This window comes from Typopeltis vanoorti, chromosome 22, assembly GCF_054136105.1.
Source record: "Typopeltis vanoorti isolate ZY-2024b chromosome 22, IOZ_Tvanoo_1.0, whole genome shotgun sequence".
NCBI lineage: Eukaryota > Metazoa > Arthropoda > Arachnida > Uropygi > Thelyphonidae > Typopeltis > Typopeltis vanoorti.
The window spans coordinates 38,057,873-38,073,374 of record NC_143570.1 but is presented as its reverse complement, the minus strand read 5'-3'; the positions used below and the strand labels follow the sequence as shown (position 1 = coordinate 38,073,374).

General features: G+C 37.5%; 1 protein-coding gene across 1 annotated transcript in view; it reads left to right on the top strand.

Moving 5' to 3' along the window:
- Window positions 1-8,243, top strand: part of LOC150094331 (mitogen-activated protein kinase kinase kinase 4-like) — a 172,769-nt gene extending 164,526 nt beyond the window's left edge. Inside the window, exon 15 of the mRNA XM_090412440.1 lies at window positions 8,106-8,243. Within this exon, the coding sequence (XP_090268566.1) occupies window positions 8,106-8,243 (138 nt within the window). The remainder of the gene's footprint in view (window positions 1-8,105) is intronic.
- The last annotated feature ends 7,259 nt before the right edge of the window (window positions 8,244-15,502 follow it).

The window sequence follows — 15,502 nt, the reverse complement described above, 5'->3', positions numbered from 1 at the left end:
CCCATGCACACTAATAAGACCAACATCTTTATTAAAAATTCTATTTTAGAACTCATTAAGAATATCTTGTCCTCAAAAGTGCCAACACTGTTTTCAGTTTTCACATTATCTTTTACAAACATACCAGAAAAATAGTTTCTTGAGAGTTCATCACATGAGATTCCACCTCTACTACTTTTTTTTTTTTTTAATTGTTGAAATGCATTATTCTTGTGAAGGGTAAAACTAGAAACAACTAGGTGATGCTTGCTCCCTTGCAGCAGTTTCTACATTGAAGACCAATGTCCTCAGAATCAGTCAGACTGCTGCACTATAATGATGTTTGCTGTTCATGCTGTTAGTCATCATTGGTTAGTATTATTTCCATACATTAGTCTTAGTTCCATAAACTGATGCATTTTGAGTGGTTTTAAACAGCCAACATCCAAAACATTCATTATATAAAAGAAAATAAACAACTGTATTGCATATTTTTCAAAGTTAGTCATGTTACCTTCATTGTTATCTAACAATCAAGCAAGAAAAATCAGTTCACCTGCTCAATTTTGAAGGCAAGTAATAATAATTATATAATAATAGTAACGATTATGCAATGCAGATAAGTTTTATTAAAACCAAAACAACAACAATAGGTAGAAAGAAAGGGAGAAGAACTTAGAAATGGAAGGAAACAAACCAGAACAGGTTTAGAAAATTAAGTTACTTAGGATGATGATCACAGACAGCTTAAATTATGAAGGAACTGTCAAACATGGAATAAATCTATGAAGATCTGCTGTGACCAAACTTAAAAATGTATTGTTAAAAAAGCACATTTCTCCATCATCATCATCAAATTCCTGCCATGTACCTTCAAGATGTGTACAGGATATGATAGTACTACATGAAAAATTTACATCATTACTAACTTCCTATCTACAATTTTTCTCCAAATCAGTCTGTTACTTGTCAAGACTTCAACATTATCACATCTTATATTTCTATCATCAAAGGCACTTTGTACTGTATCAATCTACCTATATCTTGGTCTTCCTCTGGGTCATTTCCCTGCCAACCTGGCAGAGAACACTTGTTTTGCTAATCTTTCCTCACCCATTCTATTTAAGTAACCATACCACCTGAGATTAGCTCTGCTAACATATTCCTGGATGCTGACAATGTCAAGTTCTTTCTTAATATCCTCGTTTTTAATATGATATTGCCATTGATGCCAATTACAGGTGCCATCTTTCTCAGGACTAATATCTGCAGACTCTAGTCTTTGGTCAAGTGTTTTACTTCTGACCAGGCTCTCAGATCCATAAGTTAAAACTGGTTTGAACATGGTCTTGTATACAGCTAATTTAGCGTTCCGACTAATTTCTCTCTTATTCCATATGAATTTATTCAATTGACTTCCTACCATACCAGCTTTGTTGTTTCTGTGTCTATTTCCATATTTAATTTACCATCTTCACTAAAAATCGTCCTAAGTAGCTGAAATGTTTTTCTTGTTCCACAGGTTCTCCATTCACAAAGCAGTTGACATTTTCAATGATTCTGCCTATTTTCATTGTCTTTGTCTTTTTATTGCTGACCTTCATACCATATCTATTACAACAGTTATTCAATTTAGTCAGGGAATCTTGCAGACTCGTAACGGATTAATTTAGAAGTATAACATCGTCTGCATAAAGCAAAGAGCTGACATTAACATCTCCAATTTTGATATCATGTTTAATACCACTTTCCTTCATAATGTGATCCATATAGATAATGAATAACAGAGGGGATAATGTACATCCTTGTCTCACACCAGATTTAACATTAAACCATCTTCCTGTACTTCCTTCAGTTCTAACTGATGACATACAACTCAAATAAACCATATAACTGTAGCTTATTGAATAGCTTCTCTCTTGGCACCTTGTCATATGCCTTTTCCAGATCGACAAAACTTAAATACAGATTTTTGTTATATTCCAATGATTTCTCCACTATTTGTAGTAAAGTGAAGATCTGATCCTGACAGCCTCTATTTGGCCTTAATCCAACTTGTTCTTCACCAAGCTTTTCTTCTACAATTCTTCTCAACCGTTTCTCAAGTATACTTGCATAAATCTTACCAGGAACACTCAGTAAGGAAATACCTCTGTAATTCTCACATTCAGTTTTATTTCCCTTTTCATATATATATGGGTACTATGAGAGCTCTACTCCAATCATCAGGAATTTGTCCCTCTGTCCAGGCTTCCTGAACTATGCAGTGCAGCCACTGTAAGACTTTCATACCACCATAGTTCAGCATTTCTGGTCGAATATCATCTATTCCTGCTGCCTTTCCACATTTCAAGCCTTTGATAGCTTTTTCTACTTCAAGTATGGATATGTATTCCTGACTGCATGCCTGGTCAGTGTTTTTTACCACCGTGCTGTCATCACTGCTTGTTTCGTTTAGCAGTTTTTCAAAGTAATTACTCCATACTTCAAGGATATCTTTTTCTCCAGTTTTCATGTCACCTTTATCATCTCTGACTCCTTTTACAGCACTCTTTCCTCCATTCCTAAGCTTCTTCAACAACCTCCAGAATATTTTGCCACCTTCTTGATATTTATTTTCTATGTTCTTGCCAAAGTCCTCCCATGAGTTTTCTTTAGCTAGTTTTACACAGTGTTTAGTTTTCTTGCATTTGTCTCTGTATTCTCTAAGAGCACAAACCGACATATTTGCCAGGAACTTTTGATATGCTTTATTCTTTTCCTTCACTGCCTCTTTAACTTCCTGTGTCCACTATGGAGTTTTGATTTTTCTATCCTTGCAGACAACCTCACAACATGTCTCTCTGGCTGAATCAATCGGTTTTCTTCAATGCTTGCCACTGAATCTCTAAGTTTTGGTTCCTATTCTCAAACTCTTTCATTTTTTCTTCAATAATCTTTGTGTATTTTAGTCTACAGTTCACATCTGAGAACTGCTCAACTTTTATTGGCTTTAAAACTTTCTTACTTGTTATTCTTTTCAGTATGAAATTCAATTTTATCCTGCTCATGACTAAATAGTGATCACTTCCAATTTCAAATCCTCTGTACACTCTGGTGTCCTGCACCAGGAAGAAAACATCACTATCAGCAATAACATAGTCAATGAGACTTTTCTTATTCCTTGCCTCTTCTCTCCATGTGAATTTGTGCACATTTTTATGTTGGAACATGGTGTTAGTAATAACCAGTCTATGTCATGAGCAGAAATCCAACAGGTATTTTCCATTATTATTAGCTTTGCTCTTTCCTCCAAATTTTCCCAAAATATTTTTTTATGTCTGACAATCATTTCCTACTCTGCTATTTAGATCCCCAACAAGAACCAACTATTCCTTTTTCATTGTGTTAGTTGCTTTCTCTATAGCCTCAGAGAATTCCTCCACTTCTTCCTTAGTAGAACCTTTTGTGGGACTATAGGCACAAATAAGTTTCATTGTCCAGTTCCCCATTCTGATATTTGCCCACGTCACTCTACTTGAGACTGCCTGCCATTCAAGAAGATTAGCCTCGTATTTCACACCGGCATACCATGTTTATCATCTCCCCAGTGATGTCTTCATTCCTTGGAGCTTTTATGGAAAAATAAAGTAAGAGATCATAACTGCAGGGATTTCTCAAATAATCAACCAACATATGAAAACATTGTTGATAGGAAAATAGTAATCAAATATTATATGGAACTAATTGACAATTGGTTTTATTAGGCTGTAATAGTATAGATGATTATACACATATCTCTCCAAAGAACTTAAAATCAAAGCATATTGTTCACTAGTACATGCACTTCTTTATGGTACAGAGATTTGGATATCTAACAGAAGAATAAAGATTGACAGGCTTTGAAAACAACTAGAAAATAAATAAATCAGTAATGACTGAAATGAAAACCAATGAGGATATCACAGAAGAACAAGACTAGATTTTTCACTTTGAGAGTGGTGAATGAATGGAATTGGTTGCCTGAGTCAGTTGTAAGTGCTTTGTCTGTTAATGGTTTCAAGTAGAGGCAGGATAGATATTGTGTTGATGGTTTGGGTCTCTCACATGAGTTTGAGGACTCCATGGAGCTATCATGGAAATTATCATTCCCCAGTGATACTAATATTTGAAATAAGGACAGAGTTTTGATCTTGGTTTGCTCAACTTGGCTAAAAGTTATAGGCATTAGTGAGAAATGATTGACCTAGGATGATATAGTCATAGGAACAGAATGCAAAGGATATTGTATCCTCAGAAAGGGTAGAAGGAACCGGATAGATGGCAGGTGGCCTAATGATAGCAGAGAAAGTGAAGCCAAAAAGAGTAGAAGTACATCAGGACAGCAGTGCAATAGACCACTTTATTTGAACTGTCTGGTGTGAGATAGAAGCCATAATTATGAAACGTGTAATTGTTTGCTGCTATAATCCCAGAGAGTATAAGGGAGAATGTAGGTAGTATGCATTGGCAGATTAGCATGATGACTACAGGTTGAATAATTATTCTGAGGGATTTCAACTATGGGTGCATAGATTAAGAGAAGGAAGAATGGCCACAGGGAGGGAAGGAAATGGAATTTATACATCGGCTGAGAGATAATTACATGAGGTAGCATGTAATGGAGAGGACCGTAGGTTTAGGAGTGCTGGATCTGATCATAGGATAAGAGAGCATATCACTAACCAATCTAGCTAGGCTACTACTGTTTGGAGGAAAGCAAGCATGTAGTCTTGACCTGGGTGATTGCCAGACATGCAGAATTAAGAAGGGATATATGTGGAATCACAAAGCAGGTGAGTCAACTTTCAGCAGTGCAATGGCATAAGAATTTGGAGGGGGGGGAAGAGATGCTGGTAGTGCATGGGAGGTGGTCAAGGAATGTTTGAGGAAAGCAGTATCAGAATGTATACCCAGAGTCAGAAGCATAAATCAAGTAGGACTTGGATGGATGAATAGAATCATTAAGAGCAGGAGTTGCAGACAAAGAAAATGTGGTGGTGGAAATATAAAGGACAAGGTCAGTATGCCCATGAGTAGTGCAAGGCATGGGAAAGAAGAGTGACCTGTATGGTATGGAAGGTTATAGCTAATGTAGCCAGAAGAAATCCTAAAGTGTTCCTTCACTGTATGGAATGGCTATGAAAGAATGACTTTCAAAAGTGCTGATGGTGGAGAGATAACAGAAGCAAACCAAATAGTTGAATTGCTCAGTGAGCATTTTGCAGGGGGTGTGGTAGTGATGTTACAATGCCAGATGTGACATTGACTATTGGGGGATTAAAAGTTGAAGAAATGGAGGTGCTTAAATATTGCAGAACCTCAGTGCAAACACAGCCTTAGGATCATATGGCATTAATTTAAGCCTCAGTACTGGGAAGGTGCCAATGGAGTGGAAATAGGACAAAATGATCCCACTACATAAATGTGATTCCAAGAACAGAAGTAGCAAATTATAGCCAGATCATCATCTCAGGAGTGGTGGTTAAAGTATTAGAGAATTGTTGAAGGACAGAATTCAGGATTGGGTGGATAGGAATATGATAAGCTATAAGAGACAACATGGTTTTGCAAAGGATAGGTTTTGCCTTAGCAATTTGCTTACTTTTTATAATAATGGACAGTGGAGTTGGATAAGGGAATCTGAGTGATACTGCTAGACTTTGCAAAATCATTCTTCATAATCCCACACAGAACTCTATTGCATAAATTGGAACAAATGGAAATACACATGAATCTGTTGATTTGGATCAGAGAGAGTGGCTGATGGACAGATACCAAAGAGTGGTTTATGGAGTAATCCAGGAAAACACAGATGGTATGTCTCAGGGATCAATACTTGTTTCTCTGCTATTTCATTTGTACATCAGTGATATAGGAAATTATTTGATGAGAAATATTCAGTTTGCTGAAGATGCAAAACTAGGAAAAGTGATAGTAAATGAAAGTGATGTAGCGATCATACAGGATAACTTAAATAGACTAGCAGTATAGTCAGAGGTAAATAGCTACCAGTTTAATGTGGCCAAGTGTAAGCTGATGCATTGTGGGAAGAAAAGATTACAAGCTATATATTATACTTATGGAAATGAATTGCAGGAAACTGATTATGCCAGGTACTTGGAGGGGGGGGGGGGAGTTTAGAGGCCATATTGCAAAAATAGCCAAAACATTACATCAGATTACATGGTTGTTGAAGAACGCACTGACAAACAGGGATAGGAAGGTTATCGTTCCTCTTATAAGGCTACATCTGGACTACTGTGTGCCAATTTGTTCACCTAAATTTCATGTGGATGAAGTAGTAGTAGAGAATCCAAATGCAAGTGACAAAGATTGTGGCAGATCTCTGGAATTCTTCTTATGAGAATAGATTGACGGTCTGTGAACTTCAAAAACTAGCTAACAGGCAAAAAAGAGTTGACATGAAAGAAGCGTATAAATTATTAAAGGGGTTTTATTGGAATGACACTGAAGACTTTTCGGTACATAGCAGGAAGGGACAAAATAAGGGGTAACCCACAGAAATTGTGTTAAAGTGTGGTTAGAAACCTTTCTTTTAGGCTTACAAGATGATCCGAATGCATTTTTGAAAATTATGGAGACAACTACAGTGTTGGAATAAAAACTTTAGTTTAATATAACTAAAATCTACATTCGATGTTTCGACCTTTATGTCAAGGTCATCTTCTGGAGATTACAACTATACACAGAAAACAAGCTACACTACAATCAAACTGGTTTGTTAAAGACACTTTACAACTGCTACAACAATTGTTGGCCTGACCTCTGGTGAAAAAAAAAAAAAAAAAATTTATACATCAACGCTAGAATCCTATTATTAGTGTTATCTGTTGGTTGTAGAAATACATTGGGCACAACAAGTATCTATCTATATACATGTTATGTGTTGGTTGTATCTATCTATATACATGTTATCTGTTGGTTGTAGAAATACATTGGGCACAACAACAAGTATCTATCTATATACATGTATATAGATAGATACTTGTTGTTGTTGTGCCCAATGTATTTCTACAACCAACAGATAACACCAATAATAGGACTCTAGTGTTGATGTATAATTTTTTTTTTTTCACCAGAGGTCAGGCCAACAATTGTTGTAGCAGTTGGTCAGTGTCTTTAACAAACCAGTTTTATTGTAGTGTAGCTTGTTTTCTGTGTATAGTTGTATGCTCCAGAAGATGACCTTGACATAAACGTCGAATGTAGATTTTAGTTATATTAAACTAAAGTTTTTATTCAAACACGGTAGTTGTCTCCATAATTTTCAAAAATGCAAATGTGGTTAGAAAGGGTATTAGGACTAGATTTTTTGTTTTGAGAGTGATGAAGGGATTACAAGAGGTGGTTGTGAGTACTTCATCAATGAATGAATTTAAGGAGAGGTATGATAGGTATTGTGTGAATAATGGATCTCTTATAGTGAGGCTTCTGACTCCATGGAGGTACCTGTATAATAATAATAAGCATTGTGGACTAACTGAGAGTTATGTAATCTGGAAGCACTAGAGACTAACACATGAAACTTTTTCTAAGCCTCTAATAAACTAAATAGTGGTTTCACATTGACTGAAAGGTGTCTGCCACCTGAAGACTTCAACAAACATCCATGCCACCGTGAGATCCGAACCTTCACCCATGGCCTCTTGGTTGGAGAATGGATATACTATCCACTCAGCTGACCAGGCCTGCATGTAAATCTATAAAACAAGTGAACCATTATGCTGTTTACTTATAACATTTAATGAAAATGGTAAATCAAATATAGAAATAGATAATAATAAGGTAGGCTGCTATAGTGGAAAAATCTGAGAAATAACATTAATTAGGAAGAAAACCTGATAATTACCATGTATAACATAAATATTTGTATCGTACTATCATAGTATCCTATTCACTCCCTTGATGATACATAACAGGAAATGGTGGTAATGTATTTTTTATGTTGTTTATATATACTGTGTAATCCATTTACTTAAATCTAGCTTATCCTAATTTCTTGACATTAACCACTTATATTTAACCAAAAAACTTTTTTTTTTCTAGTTCTCCTTATAATTCATATGAAATTTTTATTTCTGTAGTATCAGAAGGCTGTTACACGTTTGATTACAGGAGAAGCAAGAATAAAACTTGGACGAGGACTTATCAGATTTGCATTTCAGTGGATGAAATTTGTTTTGGAAAAATGTGAAAGAGGAAGAGGATTGAAATCAAGGTAAAGTTTTTAATTACATATTAAGCATGCAAGTCTAATTACACACATGGACAAAGAAATTAGTGCACCAAGAAGGAAGCATAGGATTCAACTGAAATTTTATTGGTGTAATGATACAGGGATGAGTGATGCACATGATGGCAAAAACAGAGCTGAAGGACTACAAAGGGATCTGTGGTACAAAATCCGGTCATCATCAATAGCACGTTGCACCACCTCGTGCGGCGTTACATGCTGCAATACGGCCCGGCATGGTGGTGAACAGATGCCTGATGTCCTGCGGCAGACTGGCCCACACGTGTTGGACGCTGTGCTCCAAATCCTGGATATTGCGGAACGGTGGGAGCTGGCGTTTCAGCTGCTCCCAAACATGCTCGATAGGGGACAAGTCCGGGGAGTGGGCAGGCCATGGAAGTGTCTGTACACGATATAGGCAGGTCTGGGCAACCCGAGCTGTGTGCGGACGGGCATTATCCTGCTGGTATAGCGCTCCTGGTATCCCGGCCAGGAATGGGAGAACGTGGGGCCGTAGGATGTCATCCACATACCGCTGCCCTGTCGATGCGCCACTTACCACTACGAGGGGTGATCGGCTATCATAAGCTATGGCTCCCCAGACCATAATGCCTGCAGTGTGGGAGGCGTGGCGCTCGATGGCGAGGTCGGAGTTGTGTCCTTGACCAGGGGTCCTCCACACCCAGACACGATGATCATTTATCCCCAAGACGAAGCAGCACTCATCACTGAAGACCACACGTCGCCAGTCTGTGGCGTTCCATGTTGCTCTTGCCTGGCACAACTGCAAACAGAGTCAGCGATGTTGCGGTGTTAATGGGAGCACACATAAGGGACACTGGGATCGTAGATTCACCTCTGCGAGGCATCAGGAAATGGTTCGTGGGTACACAGGAGCCCCTATATCTGCCTGTATAGTGGACCAGGTCACCGTGGGATCCCCTCTGTGCTTGCTGCACAATCCTTCAATCCTCTCTAGCGTTGGTCCTCCTGATACGACCAGTGCAGCTCTGCCGCATGGCAGTGCCGAAACGTGTCCACAGCTCCCAACACTGTCGGACGGTATGGTCAGAAAACGGTTCATGTGCACGCCTATATGGTGTGCTGACCACCCTCTGGTTTTCAGGCCGATGATCATGCCTCTGTCAAAGTCCGTAAGTTGCTTAAATCTATGTCTCTGGTGTTTACCCCGCATTATTGTCACTCTGTACTCTAGCTTGTGTCGGCCGGTGCTTTTCGCTTTAATCATCTATCGACTACATGCCGGCTTTATAAGACTGCTGGTTCGTGCTTGCAGCGCCACCGCAGGGTGTGTGGGCATGCGCAATCGCACCAAACTTAGATCATTTGCATACCACCTTGCACTCTAGCTATTTGCTTAGTTTCACCATTGTACCATGTTTTCTTCCAGGTGCGCTAATTTCTTTGTCCGTGTGTGTATTTAATTTTAAATGATTATGTAATCATTATTTGAATTTATCTATAGTATGATTGTTAATAAAATATTTGGTTTTTGTACTTCGATATTACCTCACAAGTTTCACATGCTTCCTATTTCTTCTTTTTCCTTGTTTTGTCATTATTACTTGCCACATCCATGGAGCGAGCGCTGGGACTCATTTATGAAGTACACTATACACTAGTCTGTCTTGTACAGCTTCCCTAACATAATCTAAATCACGGTTGCATTTGTTCTGTTTTGCAGGATGAAAAGTGACATTTCCAGGAAGGGGGGGGGGATTCTACTGTCTCCTTATAAGACGGGTAACTCATCTTCAGTTGAAAAGTCCTTATAAATCTTCTTCTACTATGCGTTATTCCCGCTTCCCATGCAGGGTCCGCATGTTACTTTTAGATGCGACTTCTTGTTAGTACTGCTCCCAACCGACCCGTCACCTGGTCTGCCGCTGGGGGGTGGGATATATTCTTGACTGTAGAAGCGTATGTTCATGGGGCCAGTTTGCCTGTTTGCGGGATGAAAAACGCCAGATAAACTGGCGGAAAAAACCCTACTGACCGCGCCCAAGACCAACTAACTTGGCTATGCCTGAGGAAGATCCTCAAATTCCTCACGTCTACAACGGGAATCGAACCTGGGACACTCCTTCCCCAGGCATATGGTTGCGAAGCGCAAAGCCACTAGGCTAACCGCACGGTCTGAAAAGTCCTTATAAAGATTCTTCATATTCTAGGGAAGATTCAAACTTAGGTCTTTCTATCCAGAATGCATTACAATTATCAGCTGAGTTACAGAGGCTCAAACATTTATTGCTTTTAAAAGTTCTTACTTTTGCAGGTTGACTTTTGAATAGACTTATTGACATTGAAAAATGAATGCTTATTAAGATGGAGCCAACCAAGCCCAAAATTATTATTGGTTATTGGCATTAGTGAGACATGACTAACAGAAGATGATATAGTTAGCAGGATAGAATGGGAAGTATATAGTGTATTCAGGAAAGATAGAGAAAAAAGAATGGGGGGGGTGAGTGTTATTGAAGATATCTGATGAACTGCAACCAATGTGTGGAGTAGAAGTTTGACTGCAGGGCAGTGAAAATTGCACATTTGAGTCTATCTGGTGTTAGATTGAGGCCAGCAGAACAAAATATACAGTTGGATGCTGCTATAGACAAGGGGATGGAAAAGATTATGGAGATAGTATGCATCAGCAGATAGACTCAATGAGTGGAGGACAGGTAATTATTATGGGAAATTTCAACTATGGTAACATTGATTGGAAGGAGTAGAGGAACATATGATGAACGAACACATGGGAGGACGGAAATGGATTTTATGCAGTTGCTAAGGGATAATTACCTGAGACAGCATGTAATGGAGTATACTAGGGGTTCAAGAGTGCATGATCTAGTAATTGCATCTGAGAATTTGTCTATAACAAATATGACCACATTGCCACCAACTTTACCACTTCCCATGCACTATTGATAGTGCATAGGAAGTGGTAAAGGAGTGTTTAATATGACCACATTGCCACCAGTTGGTGCGAGTGATCATATGATCTTGATCTGGGAGGTGGCTAATGTGGAATTTTCAGTTAAGACTGGGTATATATGGAATTACTGGGCTGGTATGATAAGCTTTTAGGAGATTGCTTGCATTGGTGCCATGGAATGTAAAACTGCAAGGGCTGGATATTGATAGTGCATGGGAAGTGCTAAAGGAGTGTTTGAGGGATGCATACCTAGAGTCAGGAGAGTAAATCAAGTGGGAGTTAAATGGAGGAATAACACCATCAAACTGGAGCTGCAAAAAAAGAAATGATTGTGAAGGGAATTTAAGGAGAAAGGTGACCTGCAGGTACATTAACAATACAAGGCACAGACCAGAAGGGTAACTAGTGTGGTAAGAAAGGCAAAAGCAGATTATGAAAGGAAGTTAGCAATGCAGGCTAAAGGGAATCCCAAACAGTCCTTTCAATATGCTGCAAGTAAAAGAAAAAACGTATACAGCCGAATGACTTTAAGGAATGCCGATGGTAGGAAGGTAACTGAATCAGTCGAAATAGTAGAATTACTAAGTGAACACTTTGCAAGAGTATATCATTCAGGCAGTGATATTGCAGGAATGAGGGAACCAATGGTTTATGCAGGAAATGAGGTGAATTGCATATTATAGAACCTTAATGGGAATATGTCTGTGAGATTGGATGATATACCAGCTCAAGTCTTACATGAAGCAGCAATGGAATTGTCAGTGTCCCTGACCATATTGTTTAATCTAAGGCTCAGCTCTGGGTTAGTCCCGAGGGGGTGGAAAGAGGGGAAAATAGTTCCATTGCATAAAGGAGGCTCCAAGACTGCTGTAGCAAATTACTGACCAATCAGGATATCAGGAGTCATTGTCAAAGTATTGGAGAAGTTGGTCAAGAGCAAAATACAGGACTGGATAGATGGAAATGGAATACTGCATGGGAGGGCAGCGTGGTTTTGTGATGGGTAGATCATGCCTCAGTATCTTGCTCATGTTTTATAATACAGTGACAGCAGAATTGGATAAGGGTAATAGGTTTGCAGTGATACTGCTGGATTTTGGAAAGGCCTTTTACAGGATGCCACATGGAATTCTAATCAGTAAACTGCAGCACATGGGGATGGATATTGGGTTGGTAAGATGAATAGGAGGGTGGTTGAAGAAGAGATATCAGGGAGTAGTTTATTCAGGAGTAGGCCAAAAGAAGGCCTGTGACTAGTGGTGTGCCACAGGGTTCTATTCTTGAACCACTGCTATTTAATTTGTTCATTAATGATATAGGAAAGAATCTGAGAGGAACTCTTCAGTTATTTGCCAATGAAGCAAAGTTAGGTAGAGCAATAGTTAATACACATGATATCAAAATTTTGCAAGATAATTTAGATAGATTGGCAGACTGGGCTAAGGTGAATGGATGTCAGTTCAATGTTGCAAAGTGTAAGGTTATGTATTTTGGGGTGAAAAGATTGTCAGCAGTATACCACAATCAGGAAATTGATGAATCCAGAGACTTGGAAGTGTTAGTGGATAGGAAGTTAAAGTTTAGGACGCACATATCAAAAGTGGCTAAAGCAGCTCATCAGACACTTGGTTACTGAAGAATACTTTGACAAGCAGGTTATTGTTCCTCTTTATTGAGCCTTGATAAGATCCCATCTTAACTACTGCATGCTGATCTTGGCACCAGGTGATGGTGATGGGAAAGTGGTAGAGAGGATCCAGAGGCGAGTAATCAAGATGGTAGTATATCATATGGAATGAACCTTGTGAGAAACAGGTTGAAGTTTTGTGGATTACTGAGGGATTTTTACAAGATTAATTCAGAGGAAATTTTTCAGAACAGGTGTGATGATGGAAGAACTAGGGCCCATCCATGGAAAATGAGCAAGAGTGTAGTTTGTTAGAACTAGTTTTTTTTTTTACTTGGAGAGTGATGAATGAGTGGAATAGGTTGTCAGAGTCTGTTATGGGTGCCATCACTGCGAATGAGTTCAAAGCAAAGTATGATAGATACTGTTCAAATGCTGAATATTCTTGAATATTCGGATGTTTAGGGCCTCCCTCGATGAGTCTGAGGACTCTTTGGAGTTTCCTATAATAATAATCATCATCATCATCTGTACTATTACAGTCTAATAAAACCCAATATTTTACATCACATTTGCATTTTGATCAAAAATTCTACATGCATGCTCATCATCATATAGAACTATCATAATATCTGGTATCCCAGTAAACAATGGTGATGATGATGACAAATTTCAGAATAGGAATTAGAAGTGACTTGTTTATACCTATGGCCACAATTGCAGTTCCAGAAATAAAGCATAGAAATTTTTTTTATCATTAAAAAGTGCTGTAACATAAAACAAAAGCTTTCAGATATGAACAGTAGATTCAAACATAAAAATATGATTTGGGGAAAAGGGAAAATTTTACGACACATTAAATATAATAACTATGGTGAAGCTGGCCTTTCTGATCATGCCCTGAACACTTTACATAGAATTGACTGGAAAAGCACCAGTTGTTTACATCACACCAAAACATGGTATGAACACAAATTTAAGGAAGCCTGTGAGATTCTTATCAACCACCCCAATCTGAACAATAATGATGGTCTAAAAATCCCAGGCATATGGAAGACACATATTCTACCGACGGAACCTTTCTCCCTAAGAGTTCCTATAAACAGGACTGTAGATATTCCAGAATACTAAATCTAATATAACAATTGTAATGTTAAAAATAGGACATCATTGTTACTGTAAGAAAACTATAAGAAAGAATGTTTCTCTCATGTTATTTTAAATAGAATTTAGCTTTGATGTAGTTTCTAAATAATTAATTTGTAATTTTATCTTTTTTTTTTTTTTTTTTTCCCACTGGAGGTCATGCCAGTAGAATAACCGGTGATCAAATCATTGTTTCGTTAGCTTATCATGTGAAATGTAACTCAGCTTGTCCTTATATATTTGTATATACTCCATACCTTAATATGAAGGTCGAAACATCAGGAAATTAAAATAGTTATTTATAACACAGTTGTAAAGTCCATAATTTCTAAAATGGATTATTAATCCTCTTGTTGGTATAAATTTCTTATACTTGAATTATTTAGTAGTCTTACTTTGTAATTAGATTTTGTTTCTGTAGTTTATTTATTTATTTTTTTTTTATTTTATTTTATTTTTTTTGTAACCAATTTGGTGGAAACCTTAGTTTTGCCTGCACTAAATAGTGATCTGTGTCGATTTCTAGCCCTCATCTGACTTTAACATCTAAGAAGAGGTTTGCTGCTTTTTCATTTGCTATAAAGTAGTTCATTATTGATTTTTGCCCTCTTGCATACCATGTATATTTATGTATATGTTTATATTTGTAGAATGTATTCATTATTTTTAAATTATTATATATTACATAATGAGTCGCTTTCCATTTTTGTTTACTGTTGGTTCTCCAAATTTTTCTATATTATCATTATTTTTTTTAATTCCTATTATGCCATTAAGATCTCTGGCTATAACTATATGGTCTGTTTTATTTAATTTTTAATATATTCCTTGAAATTATTACTTTTCACAAAATTATTATTTTGTAAAAGTAATAATTTCCTTCTTCAGGGACATACACTCCAACAACTGTTAAATTTTCTTTATTTAATTTTAATCGCACTTCTAATATTCTTTCATTCCAGTATGTATAATGAGTTATTTTTGCTTTAATTGATTTATGGATCCATATCATTATACTAGGCTTTTGCACGTATTTGTTTGTCTACTCCACTATGATATGATATGGTAATTAGTGGTTTCTTTTGTTCCTTTAAGTTTCTTTTTTTGTTTCTGTAAGAACTGCAATTTCTATATTTTCACCATTTAAAATTTTATCTAATTCTTCTTCTTTATGTGCTATGCTTCTAATGTTCCATGTAGCATATTTCACCATGTTTTTGTTTTTCCAAAGTTTCTTAACCTTTTCCAGTTTGCAGTCTTTTCCCATGTTTTCTGTCCATGTTGGATTTTGTTGAGATTTGAAAGTAACATGTGTTTCCCTATGTCAAGTTACTAGCATGATGATAGGTATCCTAGTGGCGGGGCTGCCACTATGTTCTACTTCACCTTGAGGCAACTAGGCTTGCTTTTTTTAGTAGATAGTAGAAACTACAGTTTGAGAGGAAAGAGTTGCCCTCGAATTGCTCTAATAGCACTGGGGGGGGGGGAGTAAGAAGTAAGAGAAAATAAGAGTAGAAGA